Source organism: Myiozetetes cayanensis, unplaced genomic scaffold, assembly GCF_022539395.1.
Source record: "Myiozetetes cayanensis isolate MyiCay16 unplaced genomic scaffold, myiCay2020 scf10, whole genome shotgun sequence".
In the NCBI taxonomy this organism is placed as follows: Eukaryota; Metazoa; Chordata; class Aves; order Passeriformes; family Tyrannidae; genus Myiozetetes; species Myiozetetes cayanensis.
In genome coordinates, this window is record NW_026086605.1 from 27,669,458 (window position 1) to 27,696,058 (window position 26,601).

Here is a 26,601-nt window from a genome sequence, read left to right on the forward strand (position 1 = left end):
TTTCAAACTTTAAAAATCCTATGGTTTAAATCACTACTCTGATAAAGAAAATCAACTTCCTGCAGTGTCTTAATCCCCAATTTTAACAGATCTCAAATGATTTTAAAAACTGGACTAGACAAATATATCCTTTAAAAAGGCACAAACAGTCCTATTAAAAATAATTTCAATCTTATACCAGAGTTGTCTTTGTGCCTTAAAATATATTTTGCAAAACTCTTTATACAATCCAGCCTCCAAAGCTCTGTGCCCAAAGAGGAAATTTTCAAGCATGAGAATAACAGATGAAGCAGACAGACAGAACACTACCTTTTCTCCTCAACTTTAGGTATCCTCATGAAGTGAGAGGTGATTTTGGAGTCTCTCTTCACACCCTGTTTTGCACCTTTGCATTCTGATGACGGAGCAGGAGAGATTCCAGGTGGCTTTGTATGCAGACCGTCCTCCTTAACAGAATTATCTGTTTCCTCAAAGCTTCCACAGACCTTGGCAGAGAAACGTGACTTCCTAGACTCCAATTCAGCATCCCCATATTGAATTCTAAAAGATTTGTTTATGGATTTTGGCATATTATTCTCCTCTCGCTCATCCAGAAATGGACTTGTTTCTTCATCAGCCTCTGACCCGTGGCAGCTATTTTTGGAATTATCTACATCCATCGGTGACTCTGGTTCACTCTCTTTCTCAAAAGCAGGTGAGTCCCCTGAACTGCTCTGACACTTGCTCAGTTTTCCAGGACCTCCAAGATCAGGTATACAGGCATCACAACCAGCATCTGAAAGTGGACTTTCTGGAATTACATCCCCTTCCTCTTGTTCACCCAATAAACAGACAGAATTGCAACTCTTCAGCTTCTGTGAATTGCATGAAGCCACCTGTTCATCTGTGTCACTGTCTTTGGAAGGAGGTTTTGTATTTCCTGTTTTCAAAGACTGGTCTGATGACAACTTCCCCTGAGTCCAACTCTCACTGCTTTCCTCACAGCCTCTCTGGGCCTGCTTGCCAGTTTTGTGCATCTGATCAATGTTGGCGTTTTTAAAGAGGTCTCCAGACTGCGGCCCCTTCACAGGATCTGTATCCAAGGCTGCGTCTTTGTCCTCAGCCTCCCAGTTACACATGTTCCCCTTCTGAGGCAAATTTACAGGCTTTGCACCAACTTCCACAGACATTTGTGTGTAATTTTGCTGACAAGTGCTCTCTAGCTTTTTCACATCATGTTCACAAAAGTTCTCTTTTTTAATTGAAGTCATCTTGGGATTTGTTTCAGTATTGTTATTACTTTTGCTGTGTAAGCTGCAGAAGAGAAGTCAGGGAATTCAATGTCTTATTTCCAAACAAAATTACTGTGCATATTTTTTTTAAGGAACAATGACAAACTAACAATAGAAAGTACAGATTTTTATTCATTCTAATCTGTAAGTGAACACTACCAGGATTAACGACGTTTCCTGCACTGAGGAACGTAGCTCACTAGCAATCTATTTCCTTTTAAAGGCTCCAAAGGATGATGAATCAGTTGCTTACCTTAGGAATCTATTCATTATCCTCATTTTCATACCTAAACAGCATGACGTTGCTACCCTCCTACTGTTACAGCTAAAGACCTAAATATTTAGCTATTTTCTCCAAATGAAAAAACATTAGAAGTCATGATAAAGTCCTCCATAACTTTCATTTTTATCTGTTAAATACAGTGAGCAAGGAAATCAGTGGGTTTAGGGCCTTTCTCTCAGAGCTACAAATTCATCTTTTAGAAGAGCAGAGCACAGCAGTCCAAAGTCTCAAAAACATCCTATTACTCCCTTACTTTTAAAAAGAGCCATCTTAAAAAACAATTACCATACAAAAGCACAAGCGTAAAATATATTTAGAACTGATAATAAATTTAAAAGACACATTAAATCAGTTCGTTTTTAAGAGAAAAAAATATCCTGATTTGTCTTTGTGTAAGACAGTGCAGGATAGAAACACATTCCAGTGGTTACATTGGGATATGAAGTGAGTTTTGTAAGAGCAGATGAAATTTTTCAAGAAGACATAGGAAAAGCCACTTCAAATTTCCTTATAATTTGTGTGTCCATGTGTTGATAAAGAAAATTACTGAGATGGCACATGAATTGTAAAAAACCTCTGATTAGTCTTGTTGAACACACTGCTCTGAACAGTACCTTCTCCTGATTGTACTAACTTTGTTTATTACCAATGCAAACCGAACTCTGGGTCTGGTCATTGCCCAGCTTCCCATCTACAGTAAAAAGGAAAATATGCAATTATCACACAATCCTAAATTCAGAAAATGAACAGCTTAGTAGATTCCTGAAGGCATTAATTCTCTCCATGAATGATAACAGACCTTTTATAAAAGACCACTCAGGATAAGGAGAGAGGATTCACACCACTACCGCTACAGAACAAAAAAGAAAAAAGGGGGCTTGAAGCAACAGATGACAGCCTGGAAAGGATTTTAGAGGGGTTTATGTTATGATAATTTAATTTCCCATATCTGCATTTGTTCCTGCAAATTCTGATGAACAGAAATGAAAGTTATGTTATTGGTGCCATCTGAATGACTCTTTAGAGGTACTGACAACATCTGTTGCCAACTTGAGATAGCAAATCTAACACAAAGACAGCATTTAAATTAAAATTGTGATGTTAACCGCAACAGAAAAGCACATGAAATGTTTACACGACTATTCTGCTGCTTAAAACTGACTAGGTTGTAATTTGTCATCAGGGATTGAGGGACACTATTCTACAGGGAATTAAAAAAAACAATTAATTCCCTCCTTAATCATCCTCTTAACATCCCTGATTTACTGCAACCTGTGAGCCTCTAATTAGCTCTGCATACTTCTGTATTAATCATTATCATGAGTCTTCCCAGCTATTTTAGCACTGATAGGGATTTTAATTTGTATTTATTAGAAAAATCAATGAAAAATAAACCAGGCCATTTACAATGGCAGCTATAGAAAAATATTATCTGGTATTGCTCTGCACCAGACAGTTAAACTCTTTGGAGTTTAATGCTGCCTTGCAATCATTGCTCCTGACGACACATTAGCAAAAAGTATCAAACTTTACCTGATGCCATTCAGCAGCAAAACTTTCAAAACATCTTCCATAAAATAACCTGAATGCACATTTGAGCACCTGTAAATTCTGGCTGAAACTAAATCCAGCTGCCTGTGTTTACATCACAATCACAGTCCAATGAGACAAACCAAAATGTAAAATAACAACAAAACTGTGAGTTGACCACAGGACTATCAGCCAAAATCTGTAACTGATAGTGCCCTATTTTAAACAAAAATGAAAGCAGAGCTGTTGGCCAAGGGCATAGTTTGACACTACAGCTAACTTGATCCAGTGGTTGACTGCTACCAGAAGCAAGTCGCACTTTGCCTTCCCTTGCTGAAGGTTCCCATCTTTTTCTTTGCAGGAACAGCCATATTTTTTCACCTGAACAGTGATGCTTCAGGAATCTCTGTCAGGAAGAAGTTTGGGATTGGGGGTTCAGAGGAGAGGGATGGGGGACTAGTTAGCTTTTTGTAGTGAAAGTCTTTCAGTTAGTAACTCAAGAGGATGTGCCAAGGTAAGGAAAGCAGCAGAACTGCGGCTGCCTCTACTGATCCAGCTATGTGGGCAACTTGCACCTTTATCTCCCCCCAGGCCCACTCACAGAACACAACTTTTGAACAGGTAAGCTCTGCATTTTACCTTCTGGACTCCGTTGTCTTGGGTCCTTTATTCTCCAGCCAACTGGTAATTGTCTGCTGTTTGCAAACTGAAAAACCACAGTTCACTGGTTACTACATGGAACATGATAAAAGTGCAACACCATTGCATATGAATAAGGTCACTTGTACTGCATGAAGAAAAAAACACCTCAGTTAAGTCTTCATTAGCATCTCTACTGTAGGGAGGATGTGGACACCGGCAGTATTTAATCTACTGTCACTTTTGTAATAATCTTTATAAATTCCAGGCTTGGTGTGTGGTGGTTTTTTTGTGTTTTTTTTCATCCAACATCGTTCTTTTAATATCATTAAAAGGTTAAGAATATACAGTGAGTGTCTAGACAAAAAAAAAGGGAGGGGGTGGTAATCTGAACTTTCTAGCCCTCATCATTACCTTTAATCACCACCACACCAAGTCCCAAAACCTTCTGCTGAATTTTGGAACAAAGAGGCAACATGACATAGCTTAAAACAAACAAAGAATGAACAACTAGACCTCCTAGAGGACCCACCCAAGAACCTTATTTGTATGCAGCATCCTGGGAAACATAAGGCTTAATATAACCATAGCACACGCTGGAAGGTGACGAGTGCTCAGAAAAGGACGTTTTCTTTTCCCCTCCATTCATAAACAGTTTGAAAAGCTTTTCAATGCTTGCTACCCAAAACCAGCAACAAAACAAAGGACAAAATTTTTTCAGATTTACTACCAACAACACAGTTCCAGTTTTATTTGTGTATTTTTGTCACTCAGACAAGCTTTCAATTGAACTAATTATGCAGAAACCGGTGGGGGAGGATTAGGGAGAAAAAACTCAAAGCAGTTATTTAACAACTGGGAAGTAGTCTTCATTAGCATAATGAGTTTCTAGTAGTGTTTCGTTGGGTTTTTTTAAAGGTAACTCTGCAAATGTGGCAACTAGCTTCCATTTCCTTGCTTTCCATTTGCCAAGAGGGAGTACCTACCTGCTACTGCTGACTGTGCAAAGTGTGAAAGTGCTGCTTTCAACTGGGTAGGTAAAACATCTGCAGTGCCCTTATTGTAACAACAGTTTTGCAGAACTTAAAAACCAGTAGAACAGATTTGGCTCTTCTGATTTAACAGTCACTACGGGATTTTTCTGCAAATGGAGCTTGTGTAACTTGTATCAAAGGCAGGGTAAGCCATGGGTAACTTGGGAGACATTGTTTCATAAACGCTTTCCCACAGCTGGTTATCAAATATCACCATCAGAGGACGTAAGAATTTCCAGAATGAAAAGTAACCTCCAGAAACTGTTTAAACGGTTTTAAGTTCCTCTCTAATGGCACAAATAATAGTGCAAAATTGCCATTATGTGACTGGGTGACCAGGGAGCAGTGCCAAGCTGTGTGCAGGTTACAAGCACAAGGATACCTGTGCCATAATCAATGTGACAACAAACGCTCAGCCTCACCACACTCAGACAAAATTAGACAGAGATTTTATGAACTATAATATTTTTACTTCTAAAGATTCACTAAATTGAAGCCTATTAGTCGTTCTGATTACCAAATTTCACCTTCCTACATTTGAAGCATTAACTCAAATTGCCCATAGGTAAAGGAAAAGCAGCAGCCAGAAAAAAACCAGCCAACCTGAAGAGATGTATGAAAACATGGGACAAATAAACCTCTTCAAAGGCAGCTGACTAACTCCTGAGGTATAAACTTGTGTTGAGGAAGAAATACTTATTCACAGCACAATAAGCAGAAATTATGGCAGCAGCATCAAAATGAAATGGCTTTGGCCTGAACTTTAACAACTGAGTGACCACGTAACACACATCACTTTCACACTGCCAGCATCGCTTTTTGCTACAGAAAAAGTGGTGAAAACAAAAGGCAACAAAAAGACAACACAAACTTACTTTCAGGGTAAACAACAGAACTAGACCTTGCTGTAATTTTTTACATGGTGTCTGAATTTCCACTCAAGATTTCCCAGATCATTCCTATACAACAAACCACTCCCCACAGTCTACCTCTGAGAAAAACAACCTAATTTCCAACTCTGTAGGAGCCCACGCCTACAAACTACTACCCGCTCAAAGTTGCCTCTTAACTGCCGGTCACTGAGGTTTAACTCATCAGCTGCAGAAAACAGCAAATCTGTTTGGGGTCTTCTTCCCCTTCCCTGCATTCCTCTCTATTCCTGAAAGAGGCACTTTATCGTGCCTTACAATTTTATTCTGACAGCGTTGGCTCCAAATAAGAAACAAAACTAAGGAAGCCACGTGGGAACTCTTCTGGGCAGCTCTGGGAGGCGGCAGGAGGAGCAGGCACAGCCCGTGTGGGCTCCTGTCACTGCCCTCGGCTCTCCCTGGGACAGCCCGGCACAACCCCCGCCCAGAGCCGTTTTCCCTGCAGCCAGCATTCGCCCTCTCTCCTGCAGGACACGTTCCTTTGGCGGCTCGCACCTCTGCGGGATGGTCGCCACCATCAGTGCAAGTTCGCAAAGAGTCAGGCACAAACCCAAGCCAAAGCTCCTGCGCCCAGCGCCGGCTCCGAGGGGGAGCAGCGCGCACTGACCAGCGGGCGAGAGGACCGGAGCGAGAGAGAATTCCAGCCCCAAGGAAGGGCAGCTCCAGGGACGCTCCGCGCACAGGCACAGGCGGCACAGAGGGGCCCGTCCCCGTCCCCGCACGGCCACGCCGGGCGGCACAAGGGGCGGGGGCCGCTCGGACCCAGGGGAGCCCCGTCCCGCCGCGCCGGGGCCCGCACAAACCAACCTTTGCTCCCCACGGCGGTGTGGGGGCTGCCCCCGGGCCCGTCCTGCGGCTGTTCCGCGGCTCCGCCGGGGCTGCCGGGGCCGGTCCGGGCTCTCTTGCGCGGCCGTTCCCGCCCGCAGCCCGCGCTCATCCTCGGCGGGGCCGCCCTGCCCGCCGGGGCCGGCCGGCACCCGCCCCCCGGGGACGGCGCGTCGCTGCGGCAGCGGCTCGGCCCGTCCGCATCCTCCGCCCCGCACGCCGGGCCGTTCCCGAGGCGCGGCGGGAGCGGGAATGGGAGCGGGATCGGGACTGGGATCGGGAACGAGCCGCGTCCGCGGAGCGCGGCAAGATGGCGGCGGGCGCGCCTCACCCCGTCGCCATGGTGACCCGCAAAGCAGCGCGGGCCGGCGGCGCTTTGCGGCGCTTTGCGGCGCTGCCGGGCGGTGCGGGCCGTGCGGGCGGCGGGGCGGCCGCCATGGAGGGCGGCGGGAACTCCAAGGGCACCGGGCTCGGCGGCCTCTTCGGCGCCGGCGGCCTCGGGTACTCGCACGCCGACCTCGCCGGGGTGCCGCGTGAGTACCGGGCCGGCCGGCGGGGCGGGGCGGGGGGCAGCGTCCGCGCAGCGGCAGCGCGGCAGGGCCCGGCGGCCGGAGCGGGGCCGATCCGGGGGATCCACCGGCGGGACGGGGATCGACCGTCCTGCCCGCGGGCAGCCGGGGATCGTGTCCCTGCTGGCAGCGGGGGACCGTGTCCCTGCGGGATGGGGGCGGAGGGGCAGGCCCTGGCCGTGCCGCGTGTCGCGACAGGCGCTGGTCACGATACACCGCCCCGCTCCCCCCCATCCCCGAGCTCCCGTTCCGCTTCCTGAGGGGCCGGGGCCGCCTTTGAACGAGTTGTGCAACTTCACGGCGGAATCTTCGCTGCTTCCGCGCACGAGGCGCGCCCCCCTCGCCTCTCGGGACGTGGATTGTTATTGGGGAAGGTGGTGCTAAAGTGCTCTGTTCATTTATTTTTTTTCCTTTCAGTGACTGGAATGAGCCCTTTGTCACCGTATTTAAACTTGGACCCCAAGTATCTAGTACAGGTGAGGAGAGGGTTTGTTTTTATCGCGTAGAACTCGATCCCAGTGTTCGCACAGCCACGCGTGAACGTCCCAAATCTCCTGCAGCGCTGTGCAGGGTGTGCTGGGGTATCGAGGGGTGAACAGTGGAAAGAAGGCATTTTTGAGTATTGTACCTAATAAAAGCTTGCAGTATAAGAGACAATCAGCGAGAATGCAGAGGATTGGTAAGGTTGCTGTGTCAGTCCAAGCCTGCTGCTGGGGAGGAGAGGAGGTGTCCCTGCCTGCCCCGAGCCTGGCACACCCAAAGCACCCTCACGGCAGTCCTGGCATTGGTCACACCCTCCCCTCAGCCCCCTCAATCAGTAACAGCAGCCAAAATCTCTCTACTCGTGGATTAGTTTTCTGAACTGTGAGTTCTCTGATCATCATCACAACGGTGAGAATTCTGATGAATCAGGGATTGGTCTTCAGAACCCTGTGGAGTTCTGAACTTTACAGAGGTGTTCAGCCAAACCCCAGACCTGACAACAGGGTTTGCCATCACAGCAGCAGCAGCAAATGTCACACCACTTCCCTTATGTCATTTCCCAGCTGAAGGGGGACCATCACGAAGGGAAACTTCCCCTTTTGTTTTACAGAATAACGTGGCTGTCACATCACACAGCTGTGGCACACTTACACAGCTTAACGTTAGTTAATATAAAATGATGGCACCATAAGGAAAAAAAAACTTGAATACCAGTAATGTTCTCCGTTTTCAGCAATATTAACTGTAGCTGAAAATGTTTCAGTTAAGCCAATTAGGATGCATGTCTTAATGATTTTATTTAGATAATATTTTTCTGTATGTGTGGCTCGTAGTATCTGAGAACATTAAATTTTGTAGAATTAGCACAGTTGCATGGGGTCTGCTTATCTGTGTGCCTTGTTTCTTCTGGTGCTCTGTTTCTTCTGTAACTGCAAGCTCTGAATGCAGTTCTGGGGGCTGTCTATTATGTTTCTCTTTCATTAGAAGCTGTTGTAGCCCAGATAACAGTGTAACATTCCCATAATGGCCGAAAACAGGGGATGTGCCTCTGTTTGTGTGTTCACTCCTGGGGCCTGCTGTTGTTGAGTGGTCAGAAAAAGGCTAAGTGATTGTTTAGACCTCTCCCCAAAACACTCTCTAAAGTTGTCTTGTTTCCTTAGTACAGTTTGTCTGAGAACATGTTGGTGTTAAAAGTGCTATAGCAGAGGCTGTAGAACAAAGCCTGTGTATATACCGAGAGATTTTAAAAATAGAAGAGAAATTTGCTTTAAACTAAAAGGTGTTGTCATCAGTACTAAAAATACAGTTCTAAAAATAGCTCTTGATGTAACACATAGGCTACAGTGCTACAGTCTGTGTTGTAACACTTCACTGCCCCTATGTTTAGCACTAGGGTATTGAAATAAAAGGAAAGTGCATTGAAATAAAAAGGGAATTCCATTTAAATGTGAGAAAGTTTTGGGGTTTTTACCTGAACAGGTTGCCCAGACAAGCTGTGGGGTCTCCATCCTCAGAGAAGCACAAGACCTGGGAGTGACTGAGTGCCCAGCACTACCTGACCCTACTTTTAACAGTGGGGGTTGCACCAAGTAGTCTCCACAGGTCCCTGGGATTCTAAATATTCAAGGAAAAAGAAATAGCTAATATTTTAGAATACAAGAACTTAAATTATTAGCCTTTCATTTTGGGGTTTCTGTGAAGAAAAGAGGAGAGAGAGTCTCCTGTGTACAAAGACCATCTGTTTGCTTTCCAAATGCAGAGGAAAACCTTATTGTTGAGAACCTTACATTTTGATTCTGGCCTTCCCATAATAACAAATGAGACAGTGGTACTCATTATTTAAAACCCACTTTCTGGGTTGGTCCATTAATGCAGGCACAGAACAAGGTGTTTCCTGCAATGCTTTGTTGCCTTCAGCAGGTAACATGCATTATAAAATAGCATTTTATAATGCTGTTGGCAGAAGCCCAGAGGATGGGCCTCCTTGGCTGGTTCTTACAGAAACTTAAATGTTACAAACAGACAAAGATTGGCTCATCTTGACATTTGGGGCCGTAGTGAAAATTGTTAGAAACTGCTGACTAGTGTATGCATTGAGCTTCTTCAACAGTCTAGTTAGAAGGAAGATGGAAACCCTATTACAGAATCAGTTTATTGATACAGTATTCACCATTTCAGAAGCTGTATATTTCTCCTGTATTGCCATCCACATTTATTTATTGTCAAGTATGGGCCAATAAAACCCCTTAGAATGCAGTTCCTTGAGCTTGCAGTTGTTGCAGTCATGTGTCAGGTACAGAGGGGGTGAGTAATACTGTGGCTGGAAAGCACAGAAGCATAAAAGAGATCTTCCTGCTTTAGCACCTCATCAACACACATGCATCCTGTTCATGTCTACTTGAACAACTTCTTTGGCCCACCTTAGTCTCTATACACGTGCTGGTTTCTCGAGGCCGTTCCTCTACAGCTTCTTAGACCATGCACAAGAGCACAAGTCTGTCCCTGTAAGATGCACAAGTAAAAAACTACTGACTACTCACATATTTCATACCTGATCATTAATTTTGAGTGCACTCCTTTTTTCACCTCTTCAAAACAGGGCACTTATTTCAGTGCATGGAAATACTTCTTTTGGCACAAAGGCAGTTTTTCTTTAGTGTCAGAGTAGTGGAAAACCTTAATTAAGGCATTATTGCATCAATTTAGGTTGCTCAGTGAGGAAACAGTGCTGCATACTCAGACAACAGGAAGGCTTTTGGAGGGCTTGTTTTGCCTGCTGGAAGATGTAATAAATAATTAAGCAAATAGTCATTAAAAACAAAAACAACCAACAATCCACACAGTATGAGTTCCTTGGCTGACTGATATAATTTCTAAAAATTAAGAGAGCTAGGGGAAAAAAAAAAAGCTCTCAGTTTATCTCTTTAAAGTCCCTTTTCATGCTTAATAAAGTATGCACATACTGTGTTCCCTCTCTGTGCTAGCATAGGCAAGAATTTTCCAGAAACACTCATACCCATCTTTAGTTCATTGCATGAATTAAAGAAAAAAGATTAGTATGGCCTGCATTTTGAAACAGGTACACGTGGAAAATACAACAGTCATTTGTTCTTGTTTTCCCCCAGGACACAGATGAGTTTATCTTGCCCACAGGAGCCAGCAAAACTCGAGGCAGATTTGAGCTGGCCTTTTTTACCATTGGAGGATGTTGTATGACAGGTAGGTGGTTGTGTTTTCCTTTTTCCCAGCTGTCCTGGTAACACCTGTGCACGACAGGAATTGATAGGATGGTAAATGTCTTGTCCTGCAAGGCATTGCTTGTTCTAGTCCTAACATGAACAGATATTTGACTTCAGTCTGTACACTGAAGTCTACTCTCAGTATTTGTTTCTAGTATTGTTTCAGGGGTTTTTTGTTCCTTTTTCTTCTCAAAAAGTAATAACTGATATTGTGCCAACCAGGGGCAGCGTTTGGTGCACTGAATGGTTTGAGGCTTGGCTTGAAGGAGACACAGAACATGCCGTGGTCAAAACCTAGAAACGTACAGTAAGTGTTCCATCTCAAAAGTTCACCTCAGTGACAGAGTTGTTTCCTCCAGCCTGTGCAAGATCAGATATGAATGTACTGCAAAAATAAATGCCTTTTTTTTTTCTTTAGTGGGGACAAATGGCTATCAGCATTTGTCTTCAACAAATTATCAAATGTTTTTCATTATAATGATGTTCAGTTCAAGCTTTTTGCTTTTCATTTAGTCACAGTTGGTGGTGTCCTCTGACTTACCTTAAATACTTGAGAATAAATTACTACTTTGATGTTTACTAAAAATCTACTTCAAAGGCAAAACAGTGTTTTTATATGTTGAAATACTCCCAGAGGCAGCAGAGTTTGCTTTGAGCTATTTTTTGCTGTTGTTTTTCTGGTAGCAAGCCTCCCTTCTTTCCCAAGCTTTTCAAAACCAGGAGAAGATTAAAATGCAGAAGCTGGTCCTGCCTGGATTTGCATTAGGGATGACATTGGTGTGTGCTGCTCAGCAAGTGTTGCAAGGTGGAAGTTGTTCTGGATTATGGCATCCATGAACACCCATGGCATTGCCATGATTTCACCTTACCTGGTTGTTTGACAGAACACAGTAAAAAACAGGAACATTTTTTCAAAAGGATGGTTCTTCTAGAATTAATGGTAGTTTAGACACAGCTATAAGAAAACCTAAGTGAAGGAGCCATAGGAAATCAGAGAAGTGGAATAACTAGGGGAAAACAATTTTCACTCCCAGAATACTCTGTAACAAGGGAATTTTAGAGGAGAAACTTAATATTTCCTGGTATAGTTTATACTGGTTCTGCCCCATTTTAAATTCTATTTCTGTATTCAACCTCTTTATCAAAATATTCACCACTATAATTACAGCTCTTGTCTAGATGAACAGAATTGTGTTTTATGTATTTGGAATGAGCAGAGGTGGACAAAACCGTGTTGTTAAGCACAAACTTTGGTGGATTGAGGCCAGGAGGTGGCAGTCAGTGCACACCCTGCTGTTATCCAGGCCCTGCAAGGGAAAGGCCCTCTGAAGGTCATCACCTTCAAATAGTGCAGTAAGTTCTGTGTCTTCCTTACCAGATGCAGGGAAGAGACTTGCCTAGGTTTCCTCCAAATTTATCCTAAATGTACACAGATGTTATTATTTTATGAATTTGAATCAAATATCTCAATGTGTCACGGTTATGAAAATTATCAATTTTCTCATCAGTTCAAAATTGATGTAAAGTTAAGAAGTGGGGGTTGTAATTAAGGAGGGGTTGTCAGCACCCTAACCTCTTGGATTTTTTTGCTCGTTTCAAAACGAAGTTCTCCATTATTGTTTAGTTCATTGCCTAATCATATTCAGTAATGACCTATGTCCTAATGAATATTATAAGAAAAGGGGGAAAAAGTAGAAAGTTAAATCTGAAAGGACATAACATGTGACTCTTTCACTGCTTTAAATGATAAACCAAGTTCCAGTGGTAGTCAGCTGTCCAGAGCAATACTGTGCCTGTGACAGTGTTACACTGCTGGGAGATAAAGATCAGTCATTTCTTCTGGCTGCTGTTGTCCCTGTTCTGGAGACAGCTGAGGCCAAAAAGAAATGTCACTGTGCTTCCCTGAGAGCGCGCTAGAGGTTTCCTTTCCCTCTGTAGTGCTAGTCTGGGAGCATACATGCAGACATACCCAGGGATCTTCACCTCCTCTGGGTGCTACAAATGGAATTGCAAAGGATTGCCTCTCTTCTTCCTGACTTGCTTTAGTTCAGACTTGTTTTTAGTCCCACACCACTTGCTCAGGCATCCCCACAGTCCCTGGCACATGGAGGTCTTTTGCCCAGTCACCTCAGCATAAGTGCACCAGTCTCTCTAGTAACTGTGTGTAGTCACCACGTAAGGAACACCTAGGGCTAGAAAGTTATTTGAAGGGAAAGAGTTTTGAGTCTTGGTGAGGGTTAAGTTTGCCCTGAAAAGAGGTAAAGATTTTCTTAAGATCCGACAGTACTGAATATTTGCTTTCAGGATTGCCTGCACACTATCCACGGTAGAGATTATGTATTACCAAGCTGTGGGGTTTTCCTTAATGTTTTGTTTTGAAGAGCTTTCAGTTCATTATTCCAGTTTTATTAACCAAATGTGTCATGTAAACACAGAAGACGTGATGTCAAACACTGCCTTGATGTAAACACAGAGCACTAAACATTTTCATACCTTTTTAACTCCTTTATAGAATTCTAAATATGGTGACAAGGCAAGGAGCATTATGGGCTAACACTCTGGGATCACTGGGTAAGTAAAGTAATTCTTTTGTAGGGAAAACAATTTAAAGATGTAATTGTTGGGAAAGTGTATTTGTGTATCCTCTAAACAGAAGTGTTCTCTAAATTTTCATTATTAAATCCATTGTGGGGAAAAAAATGAAGGTTTTTTTCTTTGGGACATGGGGACATTTCAGTAGGCCTCAAAAATGAAATTAAAGGCTAAAATAGGGTTTGAAGCATAAGTAACCAAAAGCCTTTAATTGAATCCCAAAGTTTTTGCTGTATTACAAACAAGAACTCTAGCTATAGAGTAAAAGAAATCACTAGAAATTATAGATAATGCTTATTTGTTAATAAATTACAGTTAATTCATAACTTAAAGCAAAAAATATAATTTAATACTTCTGAAGTAACTTTACTAACCTACAGAAAGACTTGGTGGTCATGTGATCAACTGCCTGATGTTTGTTTCCATTTAAAGAGTCAACAAAATATTTATCTGAAGTAGAAAAGTGACAGTGACTACAAAGATTTATCCTTTAATGATGGGTTAGGAAAAAAGAGAAAAGAAAATGATCAGTAGTCTGATGTATGAAAAAGAGACTTCTGTGAACTGGGGTTTGGGTGGGGAACAGGCTGTGAAATAAAATCAATCAGTTGCCTTAGAAAAACTGGAGAAGATTTCATGAAAGCCAGTGAAATAACTAATGCCCTAGGGGAATACAAGCTCTTTGTCTCCTCCTTTGGAAGGAGAAATCTAAAACTGGTGAAATTATTCTGAAGAATAGTGATGGAACACATTGCCCTACAACATTGTAATGAAGGTTAGCAATGTTAAATTAGATTACATCATGTTATAACCCTACATATGTTTGAATTTTGAGAAATGCATCAAAGCATAGGCTGAGTTGCATTTATTACATTTGGTTTCAGTCTTATTTCTAAAGGGTAGATTAGGTCCTATTCAAATCAGACGTTGGCTTTAGAGGCATAGTAGAGAAGCCACAGTTAGAGATAGGTTTCTGAACTACAGCAAAAGTGTCACTTTTTTCATAAGAGATGCATTGATTGCCTAATGATTTTATTTTGCCTTTTTTTGTTGGTTATTTTTTTTCTTGTTTTTTGTTCCAAATCTAATCAAAACATGTCTGAAAACTGAGATGCAGACACGCTGCAGTTCAAGGTTCCAGTTCAGGTGACACATTAACATGTTTTTTCAGCTGTGTTTGAAGAAAGATTACTCAAGAAAATGTTTGTGCATTCCAGTAACAAATGGTTAATAGCCTCCAAAATGAGAGTTGAGCTGAACTTTGTGTTTGGGGATTTGGTATAGCTCTGTCTTGTCCTAGCTATCAGAGAAGTTCCTTTCAAAGGAGCTGAATTATTTTTGCTTTTGATTTTGTTTGTGCAGCATTTCTGTACCTCAAAGATTCTTTTTGTCACTACTGACAGTTTTTGTCATTCTGTTCCTGAACAGGAGCAACATCTGCTTTAAAAAATTATGTTGAATTCAGCTTTTCCTTCCCCTCACTCTTAATACTGCTTGCTGCTAAGACAAGCTAAAATACCATCACCTGTGCTGAAAGGAGGAAGATGCTGCTGTTCAACCCTTCAGCATTATTGTTGTTGCTCAGGAATGATTTACATGTTTTTAGCAGAAGTAAAAATTTCAAATTGTTAGTGTGAAATACAAGTGGGGTTTTTAACATATTTCATTTCAAGCATGAAGTAGATGAGGAGTGATGATGGGGGAGCCTTTTCCCTTCAAAGTGCACAGATGATAGATGCATCCATACTGAAAAGCCCATGTATTTTTCTTTCTAGTTGTCTAAAGTTGTCCCAGAGCAAAGTGTGCTCTAGGGATAAAGTTTTCATGCACAGGCAGAGAAGAAGCAGCTGTAAACTTCAAATCCCAAGCAATCTAATAGTAATATAAATATCTATAAAATAGAAAGAGCTCTGGGAAAAAAATCCACCAAAGATGAGATTTTTCAGAAGGTTCCACCTCTTTAAATAAGCAGAAAATCTGTGCTTCAGAAGCATAGTCTAAATAGCTACAACCAAGCCTGGATTCTAAGCCTTGTGCCTCAGGCAATGGGGGTTTTAACTGGAGTTTTTTAATCTTTTTTTCCCGCAGCTCTACTTTACAGTGCATTTGGAGTCATCATTGAAAAAACACGAGGTGCAGAAGATGACCTGAACACCATAGCTGCTGGAACCTTGACAGGAATGCTATACAAAAGCACTGGTACAGTAGCAAAGTGTTTCTCCCTTTCCTCCTCCTGTGCTTTGTCCTAGTTGTTAGGCTCCTCATTACTTTTGCTAAATACTGTCCTGCTCTGAAAATTGACAGTGTAAAAAGGGCTATTAGCTCAAAGTCCCCTAACCCACATAGTGTTTTTTCACACAACTAAGACTGCTTAAGGAGAACTTGCACTTTAAAAAAAAAAAAAAATCCAACTGAATTAAATTTGATTCTTTCCAACTTGTACAGGACTGGCAATAATCATGAGAGCCAAATTATGACTGTTATACCTATATACTGAAGAAACACTCAAGTATTTACTCAGGTTTATAGTAAGGTCGTATAAAATACATACACACCTCATTCTTAGCCATGTTTTTCAGCAACAGCAGGAATAAAACTAATTGTTTCCCAAGTCCATGAGTGCAGGAAAAGTGATTGGGGGCAGGGATGGAATACACAGAACATAGAGCATGACTGCATGAACATGAAACTTTCTACAGGTGATTCACAGGATAGGAGCACCTGGAGCTGCACAAAACCCTACACACATTGAAACTGATGTATTTGTGAAGTTATTACTTAGCTGTTGGTGAAACTGTAGTCCTGTGGTAGGACTCTGGTCTTTGCATAGTGGTGAAAACCAACAAAAAACATCATTTGAGAACAGCGTGGCTTTAAGGTTAGTTTGCTGATGCATCCTGAATTGTTTGCAGAAGAGAGTCTGAGCTTCATCAGCAAAATGCCTGTCAACACGTGTTCCAAGCTTGGCCATTGCAGGTGTCATCTTTTTTAGAGGACTGCTGGGTACCACAGATTGATATTACTACATGGAAAAAAGCCTTAAGTAACTCAATAAAGGTTTGTCTATATGAGTCACCTGCATTTTACTGAGGAGATAATTTTAGAATTAACCTATGTACTCTTGCATATCTAACTGAGCCTCAGTGTCTCGAAAGCATTCCTAAGTCCAGCTTTATACATGGGGCAAAACAGTTTGAACAGTCTTATTTTCCTGTTGGCCTAGGCTAACTGAAACCAAAAACAGTTGGCTCAAACAGCCTTCATAAATACCAGCTTGTGCTCTTAACTCTGCAAGGGCACACAGCTCTCTTGTCATCAATTACTTCCTTGGGGTTTCACGAGCGATATGACAGATTACCAACAACAGCGGGATAGGGTAACAGTGTAGAGGTCTAACATTTTCTGTAGGAGGTCAATAAGGAGAACTGCCATCTTTCTCTCCAGCAGAACTTTCCCCCCTACCTTTCAGAAGTACAGAGGTGGCATTATGTGTGATCTTGTTTTGGCACAGTGCAGCCACAGCCACTCCCCCAGTCACACGCAGTCATCTGACACTACTGAAGTTTCTCCTACCAGGGCACAGTGGGGCTTTTTGTTTTGTAACATAAGATCTACTGAGCTAACAGTAGCACTGATAAAGGCAAGTGCAGTCAGTAAATCTGTATTCATTACAGTGTTGTATTTCAGGTATGTGCCATGCATATGAACCATCGTGCAGAGAAACTCAAAAGAAATAAATTTCTCACCCTATGCAGGAAGTGTGACCTCAAAGATCAAGGATTAGTTCTCAAAGAGAAAAAGATTATATTCACATCTGTTTCAAGCACTTAGTTCCAATCTTTTTTTTTTTTTTTTCTTTTCATGCACTGTCCCTCTTGCTGCTTCTCCCATGCTGCCTCTCCTGTTACCTTATGCCAGAATGCCCTTTCTAATCTGTGTGGTAAAACTTCTAAGTTCTGCCTTTCCTCAGCATCAGTTTATATATTCACCTAAAAAGCTTGAATATTTAAACCATGCAAGTCATCAGCTCCCATCTGTGACATATCAAGATTGTAATCATTTCCTGTGTTACATGGAATGCCATGTTGTGTTGCCGTTGCAAATCAAGGCTGTTCTGTAATTCACAAAGTGTGGATATAGAGTTGGAGGCAGTGCTGTGCAAACACATCTCCCACTTCCATCATTCCTGCTTTGTAAAGAGAGCATGAACATACTTAAGAGGAAACCTGTAACATATGGCAGGTCTTTTATTATGATTTCATATTTAAACACAGCACCGATGGAAGAATCACATCAGCAGCCCTGCTGCACTGAAAAATCCTCCTATGTACATGGCAAAGCCTAGAGTGAACTTTTAAATGATTAAGCATTAGATGAGTGAACAGGAAAAAAAAATAGTGGGAAGACTTTTTGAAGGCTGAGATTTGTTGCCCCAAAGTGGTCCCAGTTTTCACAATTCGTCCTTGTAGAAGTGTTAATCATTACCAAAATGCCAGGAGTCAAACAGAACGTGTACGTTCTAAAGCCATTGGGTTGTGAGCAGTTCTGTGCAAGGCTACTTGACATACAGGCTGTGTGTGAGAAGATAAAAGAGGATTGAAAAGTCTGCAAATTAGGACAGACTGTGGCAGTTCAGCCCCACCCCCCCATGTTCCCTGGAAGTGGCAGTAGTCACTGAAAGTTCCCCATTGCAGGTGACTAAAGCAGTTAAATCCCCGTTATAAATCCCGTGCTAGCTGGAATCCATCTGCCCACACTGTATGGTTCAGGTTAACAGACACTGAATTGAGTTTGAGTGTTAAAACTGATTTAAGCAGTTTTGAAACATCATAGTGGTTGATTGCTCTGACCAAAGTAATCTCTAGCTTTAACATTTATTTGAAATTAAATTCAATACCAGTATTACTTATTAGATTTTAGCCCAAATGTAGTAACAAGAGTACAGTATTAACTTGTTTCACCAGACTTACAACTTTAGGGGAGCTGCTTTCTGAGCTCACTTAACTTCTACCCAGAACATTCAGTTTGAGTGACAGACAAAATAAAACCCTTTGTGTTCCTCTGTCAGTGGCCTATGTAATAAAAATGTTACTGTGACTCAGCCAATTCAGTTTGAGTTTTGCTAAAAGAGAGTCTGATATCCTAAGTCCATAAGGATATTTTTTCCATTTAATAAGATACTTATCTTATATTCAGTTTCAAGAAAAGGCAGAAATTAATATATGTCATGCCAGGTTTTTTTCTGATAAATATTACGAAGCACAAGCACATCTTAAACAAATGGTTAGCCTCCTTGCACATGTTTTCAACCTCTTTTCTAAACCATTCATCTTTCATTTCCTCATAATTTTACTAGTAACTATAAGTAAGAAAAAGGTGATTGTCACTGTGCACTATGTCACTGTTATTCCCTCCCACCATGAAAATGCACATGGTTCCAGTCATCCTGTCATAAAAGTACAGCTGGCTGAGGATCTTGCACTCCTCAAGCACGCAGGATTGATCACTCAGGAAAAAGATACTGAGCTAGGTGGGACTTTGGTCTGACCCAGTGTGACAGCCATTAATTTCTCACTGAAATTCCTGACAGAGACTTCAGTAAGCAGAAAAGTTAACTAACCTTTACCTCTTATCCGAGGGTTACACAGGTTGTAGATGTTCTTTTTCTTAGATAATTATCCCCTTCCTTCCCCCCCCCGGCAAGGTTAGGGGTAACAAGAACAAAAGTAAAGTAGTGCTTTGGAAAAACTGCATTACTTTGTTTAGTTACTTTAGTGCAGTAGGAACCCGATACTAAGCACAGCATCTCATGCCTTTTGCCCAGTAGATGTTATGTGATTTGGTACATAAAGTGGTGTGTCTGAAAAGAAGGGAGCTGCATGCTAGCGACAGCTGAAGGTAGTAGTTGTCATTTTAAGACCTCAGAACACGACCCTGAAAAGTCAATACGTTATGAATTAAGAAGGGCTAAACGTTTTATTGCCAGCAGTAAAGTCTGGCTGGAGCTCAAGATCAGTCCTGTGACATTCAGTGAGTAGTTCAGGGCGGTTGTGTTAGCTGACTACTTCTTGAGCTATAAAAAGCCTCTTCCCCTTGGGGTTTTTCTTTTGGCCAGACAGGATTGGTTTTTTGTTCCTGTTGCATGGGGAGAGGGAAAGAGGAGCTTTTGGGGGACTACTACAGATGTGGACTGGGATATCTTACTTTTCTGCATTATTTGGAGAAAAGCAAGTAAAGGATTTGCTTCTGAACATTGAAGTTCAGGACTGTCAGGCATTTTAGAAATTAAGAACCTCTTAAAACCTCTTTCAGCAGAACAGGTCCATAGGATTATCAGTCAAGTGATGTTTAGTGAAAGGATTTTTGTTTCAGATCTGAAAGAAGGAAGAGATAAGGGCAAAGTAAAAGCAGCATGACAGCTTGTTGAGGCTTTCTTAGTTACTTGAGGACTGATGTCTAAGAGTATGTGTGGCCACAGAGCAGTGCTGCCTTCAGTGCTGCCCAGCTCTCCTAGGCAGGAACAGTGAGCTAAGGGCTCATTGCTGCAGGGATTTGCAGATGCCATTTAAAGCAGCTGAAGTAGCCTTCCTGTCAGTCAGGTGCTGCTGCTTTCACTCAGTGAGAAGACAGGAATTTTAATCACGTTTGCAAAGTAATTTCAACAGCTCTAATACTTCTAAACTTGTAAATTAAATTGCAAATTCCTGCTGTTTTTCTAATTTAGCCTTCATAGCACAGTAACTACAGGAAATGTTCCCTGTTTCAAGCTTTGTTGTTTCTGTATTTTAACCACAATAGTGCCTTGGCTGCAGCAATAGAAAAATGGAACATGCATTTTTGGAATGTATCTTGCTTCCCAGTATACGTTTATAAATTTTCTCAGTAATTTCTGTATCCACAGACTTTGCCCACACTTAAAAGATTTCATAAAATGAACACCATGGAGTAGGAGGAGGAAACTGTTCCTATTTTCTAATGCAGAGCTGTGCTACTGGAATGCTGCATGTCATGGCACAGCTGCACTGGAATGCAGGGTGTGTGTCATGGCACGATGTATCACTGGAACCTACTGCAAGTGCACAGAACAGAGACAAATACTTTATGGTGAAAAGGTGCAGCAGCTCAAGCCAGAGAACGAAACTCCCATGTAGAGAGCATCAGATGTGTCTCTGGAAACCCCTAGCAGTCCTCAACTATGTGCAAGGTGCCTGATCTCAAAATACCTGCTTCCAGAAGTGTCTGTCAGCCGGAACCTTTATCTTACTGGGACGTGCAAGATTAGAGGCTCGCAGTGATGTTTGAGCAGGGTTTGTCGGGGCAGACTTGGTATCAGAGGCTTGCAGAGAGAGATTGCAGAGGAGGGGTGGGAATGTGTTCTATCATGCAAACACAGCTGGGACGGGAGTGGAGAATTTCTTTTTTATTTTTGTTAACAAGTTAATTTTCTCAAAGAGCCCAACATTTCCTGCCCAGCAACAGGGCTGCATTCTACAGTGCATTACTGTTTGAAGTCTGCCACAGACCTACACATATTTACCCAAATGCAAATCTGACCATTTAGGGAAAGTTTTCTCTTTCCCTTTTTTTGTATTTACCATGGATAGTTCAGAAACCAGGAGCAGCTGCTACAAAAAAAAAAAAAAATTACTGTTAATATTTTGTAGCAGAAGCTTAGGGGACCTGGTAAGAAACATTTCTTGCATGTTTTCTTGGATATTTTCTCTCTCAGTAATGCCCAATTTTAGTTCCTGTTCACAAAAACACCTTCAGCAATGTCCCCAAGTTGTCTGTGAGCCTACAGACACCTTTAGGCCCTGTGGTTGACACTTTTAAGTGGGTTCAGAGCTGCCATCCTTACCTGGCTGGCCTCAGCACATGGAAATACCAACATTTGTTGTGTTAGAAGTATTACCTCTTAGTAGAACTGTGCCTTGAGTCCACATGATGCTACCAAGTGGCTCAGCTATCCAAAGTAAAGATGATACCTTTCTTGTACAATCCTGACTTCATCAAATCTGGAACCAGGCTTGATCAGCTTTCAATTACCTGTTCTTCCATAGGAAGAATAGGATTTTAAGAGGAGAGGAGAAGAATTGAACTTGGGGGCTGAGGGAAGAACCTCTGGGAACAGCCAGAGCTCTGTCTGCATTGTGTTCCGTGGGGATGTTCCACACTCTGGGCATTTCCCTGTACACCCTAATGCTTGTGAGCCCCCTTTGGGGGTTTCTGCTGTGATCAGTTGATTCCTGATAAGAACAACAGAAAATCAGGCTCCAATGTTTTGTTCATTTTTCCCAGCAGAAACGAGGAGTCAGTATTTTTACAGATTATCTCAAATACTTGTTTTGCACAAAGTGTCCTTTAAATTTCACCTGTGGCTTTTTGCCAGACCCTGCTTGCACTTGGTTAGTTTTGTGTACCCAGCTGCAACCCCTTCATATGAAAAGCTTTTTTGTGCAACAAATTCAGGATCAATTAGCAAACGCAGAAGTCTACATTTGCTTTCCTAAATGCTGATTTAGGCACATAGGGAATACTCAGTAAGGCTTTTCTTAGAGCTGTTGAATTCTCAGCAGTTAGGGTGGTGAACTCAGTTAGGCTTATACACCAAAAAGCTCTCAAATGGTCACATCTGGGAATGAATTTTTTAGAAACTATGGCTAGACATGGCTCCTAGTATCAAGTTTAACAACTCCAATGAAATCCGTTTAACCGTGCAACACAGGGAACACAGTCTCAGTCTAACTGACACCAACAGCTTTGTACCCCAATACAAGCCTGAAAACAATTCTGTGAGACAACTTTATGACCCATCATAGAGAAAAAAAAAAATCTCTCTGATTACCGAGATGGATTTGCTTTCAGGTTTGAGGAACCTGAATTGCACTGCCAGTTTCACCAGTAAAGCAGACAGGTTTTATCTTGCTGTCAGCAGGAACTGGCCTTGTTCTATACACTGTACATGTTATCTAGCTTGCTTCAGCTGCAATGATAAACATTGCAGAATCAACCTCAGTGAAGTTTTCCTAGCATTGAGGGTCATACTCTCAGCTGTTCCTGTGTGTTTATGGTGCATTCTGGGAGCTCTACTGAGGCATTTCCTACTACTGAGGAATAGAAGCATTTTGTTGTTTAGTAAAAGCATCAGAAGTCTCTACTTCTGCCACTGTACACCCTAGCATTGCATGGATGGAATGGAGTTGGGGTGCCATCTGACTCCCAGCTCCACCCAGGTACTAGCCAAACTTGCCCTCTCTTTTACCTTACACTAAGGTGCTCACAAACCTTAATCACCTGTGTGACAATTTTCGCTATTGTGATAATTTTGAATATTAATAAAAAGTTGTTCAATGTACACCCTAGTAAATTCTTGCAATTAATCCCTTTCATCTACTTTTTATTTTTCTGTCGAATGGTTTTAAAATTCCAAAGACACAAAAGCAGTGATGGGTTCTGCACAATGGCCCTCATGAATCTCTGGAGCCCAAGGTCATGTCCACATCAGCTGTTGTTGTGTTCACTCTTGCTCTTTCTCTTTCCAGCCAGAGCTAGTTACCATAACTGAAAAGCATATTCCTCCTCTGAAAACCTAAAAGGAAGAGATCATACCTAACTGTAAACAATGGTGTTAAGGGCAGATGGAATAGATTAAGTAGGACTTGAGAAAAGCCATCTTTGCTTCCAGCGCTCTGTAGTGGTTCCACGAGGCAGTAGTGCTAACACAGTTTGAGAGGAAGCCACTACAGCAGAATTAGTGTCAGGACCAGGAATGACCTTGAGCCTGGCAGCAGGTTTGACAGGAAGGTAGAATTAGCACAAGGATGCTTTCTGGAAAGTTACTCAAAAAAGAAACCCTGTTGCATTAAAATGCCTCTGGATTTATTGCTGCTAACTTGGAAGTGCTGTTAACTGACCATTTCCTCAGATGTGAGTTCAATGAGCTTTACTCTTTTTTCTGTTTCAGGGGGAATGCGTGCGATAGCACGAGGTGGGATCGCGGGTCTGACGCTGACCGGCCTCTACGCTCTGTACAACAACTGGGAGCACATGAAGGGCTCCCTGGCCCGGCAGTCCCTGTGAGCAGGGCAGAGGACACGCCTGCATAGTCACCAATCAAATCAGTTGTGAGATATATCTGGTGCCCCTTCCTATTTTATTTACAATTAGTGTGAAGCTGAAGGAAGCTGTGCTGGGAGGAACCTCTTGACACCGTGTAGCTGGACTGGCCCTTTTCTTCCCACCAGCCAGTTGCTGGAGAGGCAGCAATATTTGTTGGACTTGCAAGTGAACAGAGTGGCCACCAAGACAGTCTCCCTGGCACGCTCACCAGCCAGCCCTGGGCCAGAGCCACAAGGCCTGCTCGAGTCCCGCTGCCAGGTTTGTTGGGGCACGGCAGCGACGGCCCTGTAATAAAGCCTGTATCCATAGAGCATTCCCTGCAGCCTCAGCACACAGCACCTGGCAACTGGCATAGGGCAAGGCTTGTTACTCTGACAGCACAAGGCAAGCTATAAAAAGGGACATCATCATTAATAAAAAGGGTGGTACTTACTCAATGCCATTTCTATCCTTTGCTGTTCCTACTACTGGTAAGACAAAAATGAGCTGCATCCAGTGACTTATTTATGGATTTATTTTGAAGGACCAACGTGATAAAATCCTGGGGGAGTCAGTGCATGAGGGGAAGTGGAATAGCAGGCTGATGGTCTCCTGATGTGTGATTATGGTGAGGCTTGACTGCACGCCCTTATTTGCTCTAATAAATAAGGAACTGCTTGTTTATGGATGAGGTACAGTTGCTGTTGCAGAACAGCTACCAGTGGATTATCAAAACATTTGGGTGCTCCAGTATCTCAGAACTCATTTAGCCAACAGTTAAAAACCAACAGTATAAAAACGCCTCTCATTGCAGGACTTTTAATTAGCACAAAGCTTTTTGCCTGAAATACCATTTGTAAGGTTTTGGCAGAATGAAGACTGTGATGAACCTACACCTTTTCTAGTGTTAAAATTAAACCATGTACCAAGCATCATTTGTGCATAAATTAAACAATAAGATGTTAATTAGTTCAGTAATTAGAGTTACTGTGTAACAGCTCATTCCTTCAATGTTTAAAGAATTAAACAGGTAAATTATTAAACAGGTCTGAAGACAGTGCGAAGGCAGGACCAGGGAAAAACAGGAAATTTACTGCTTAGCAGACAACTTTAAGCTAAACAAGAGTCTACTTTGAGGTCTCCCTGCTGAAACAGTTCTTGATAACTACATTGCACCTGACAAAATAAAAGCAACAAAAAGGCAGTATCAGGAAGGCACTATCTCTTACCTTCCTCCAAAAAGAAACACAGCTTTTGCTAAGAAGCCTCCTTAGGAGGAAATGACCACCAAGACCAGCTTTTTATAGAGCTCCAGCTAACGAGCCCTCACAGCTGAACTCAATCAGCTTTGCTTGGATACCAGGTCACATTAGATGATTTATGTCAGCAATGCCTGTTTTTATTAAGCCTTACGTTTCACAGTCTTCAGTGGGCTGCTTATTAGTGTTGTGGGTAGAGAGCTACACTTTCCAGCGGGCATTTTTTGAGGGATCTACCACCAAAGAAACTGTCCCCTGCTCGGAGGCTGCACAAGGGTGACGTGGGCACTGGCAGCACTGCCATGTGGGACGTCAGGAAACCGTGTGCTCTTCTTCTGAGCTTCTTCCCTCCCCGTTGGCATCAGTGAGTTCCTCCCCCACGTTTCTTGGCCACCATTAATTGGACTTAAGTTCCAGTGCTCTTGGCCATGATGGATAAAGGATTGAGAGCTGCTTTGGGGGCCGATGTTGGGTGACGGTTGCTTTTTAAATCAGGAACTTTGCAATGTATCTTTTAGGTTTTCTAGAGACTTTTTCGGGACTAAAATATGACCCAGGAGCTTTCTGCCCTAATTAAATAGGGAAACTCTGAAGCTTAACAAATGTCTTTCCTCCTTTAGGTGCACTAGAGATAATGTAGGAGTAAGCCTGTTCAAGTTCAGAGTTAGCACAACCTTAAGGCTAGGCTGACTCGTGAACAACTGAGTGTGTTACCTGGTCTGCAATACCCTCAGATCTCTTGGAATTGCTTACCTCAGGGGCAGAGCTGAGTGCATGCTCTGAAATGGCTGTGTTACAGCTGTTAAAAACTTTGGTTCATACTTTGTTGGTGTACGGAGTGATAGTTTGAGCTATGAAACACAACCAGCAGGGAGGCAGCAGTGAGGGAGGTGAACTGTGTGTATGGAATCCAGAAGCATGTTTATGATACTCTGTGTCACGACATACTGTGTTCACAGTTTAATGGCAAACAAACAATATATCAAAAGCATACGCAAGTTCAGTAGGAATAAAAGGAAGTAAAATCAAGTTGCAAACAGGATTTGGCAAGCAAGTTACAGCCCTCCCATGCAGCATTACATAAACGCGAGCATGGGAGAACTGGGGTTGTCTTGATGAGCAAGGTTTTGGTGCCAGTCTGGCATCCGGCTTTGCTGAGAGATCCAAGGCAGCTTTCCGTGCTGGAGCAGCAAGTGAGGGAGCCTGGGACAATGGGTGTAATGAAAGGTTTTTGGATCTTGTGAGGCTGGGTTTGCCTAGTCTTTGGAACAGAAAGGCAAACCACTGGGACCGTTCCCTGTCAGCAGGTGACTTCTCTTATGATTGGGGGAATTTGTTGAAAAATCAACAAATTTCTACTGGTCATGGTAGAAACCTCCAGCTTCCCCGAAGCAAGAAGAAGAAGCTGCTTTTGAAAACAGGAAGCAAACATATGTTAGGGGAGAAAAATGATCCAGTGTTCATAGCCTGTGTTTCCTATGACTGAAAAAGGGGAAAATCCTTTTTTATGCTTTAACAGAAGGTTACTCCTGTCCTTAATAAATTCTGGATAGGAAACTGGTATGTTTTAAGTGGAGCTTTGTGTCCTCTGTGAGCGTTGGACTGTGCTGGTGAATGCCAACCCAGTGCAGAACACCAGAGGGTACCACAACCCTCTTTGGTACTTTCACAGCTTTATTAACATCAGACGTGTCCCCCTTGGGTGTCTCTCCCCCCTCTGCCAGCCATGCTCTCTCCCTGCCTCTGACAACAGCTGCCCAACTGCACCACAGCTGGTTTAGGGCCGAGGAGTAGAGCTGGTGCCCCAGGAACCCTGCAAGCCCCCTGCTCCAGGGAGGGGTGTGGGAGGG

General features: G+C 42.7%; 2 protein-coding genes and 1 non-coding gene across 3 annotated transcripts in view; 2 read left to right on the top strand and 1 right to left on the bottom strand.

The window, feature by feature from the left end:
* PARG (poly(ADP-ribose) glycohydrolase) overlaps positions 1–6,765 on the bottom strand; it is a 62,763-nt gene extending 55,998 nt beyond the window's left edge. The window contains exons 1-3 of the mRNA XM_050340056.1: positions 6,494–6,765; positions 3,724–3,790; positions 310–1,293 (exon numbers count right to left, since the gene is read on the bottom strand). Of these exons, the coding sequence (XP_050196013.1) occupies positions 310–1,293; positions 3,724–3,790; positions 6,494–6,623 (1,181 nt within the window). The 5' untranslated portion in view covers positions 6,624–6,765. The remainder of the gene's footprint in view (positions 1–309; positions 1,294–3,723; positions 3,791–6,493) is intronic.
* Positions 6,766–6,875: 110 nt separating this feature from the next.
* On the top strand, positions 6,876–26,314 carry TIMM23B (translocase of inner mitochondrial membrane 23 homolog B). The gene is made up of 7 exons (XM_050340226.1): positions 6,876–7,044; positions 7,498–7,556; positions 10,689–10,782; positions 11,025–11,109; positions 13,315–13,373; positions 15,483–15,593; positions 23,359–26,314. The coding sequence occupies exons 1-7, from the start codon at positions 6,948–6,950 to the stop codon at positions 23,472–23,474; spliced, it is 621 nt and encodes a 206-aa protein (XP_050196183.1). The 5' UTR covers positions 6,876–6,947; the 3' UTR covers positions 23,475–26,314.
* LOC126634921 (small nucleolar RNA SNORA74) lies at positions 12,560–12,762 on the top strand. The gene has a single exon (XR_007627466.1). It is a non-coding gene; the product is annotated as a small nucleolar RNA SNORA74 (small nucleolar RNA).
* Positions 26,315–26,601: the final 287 nt, after the last annotated feature.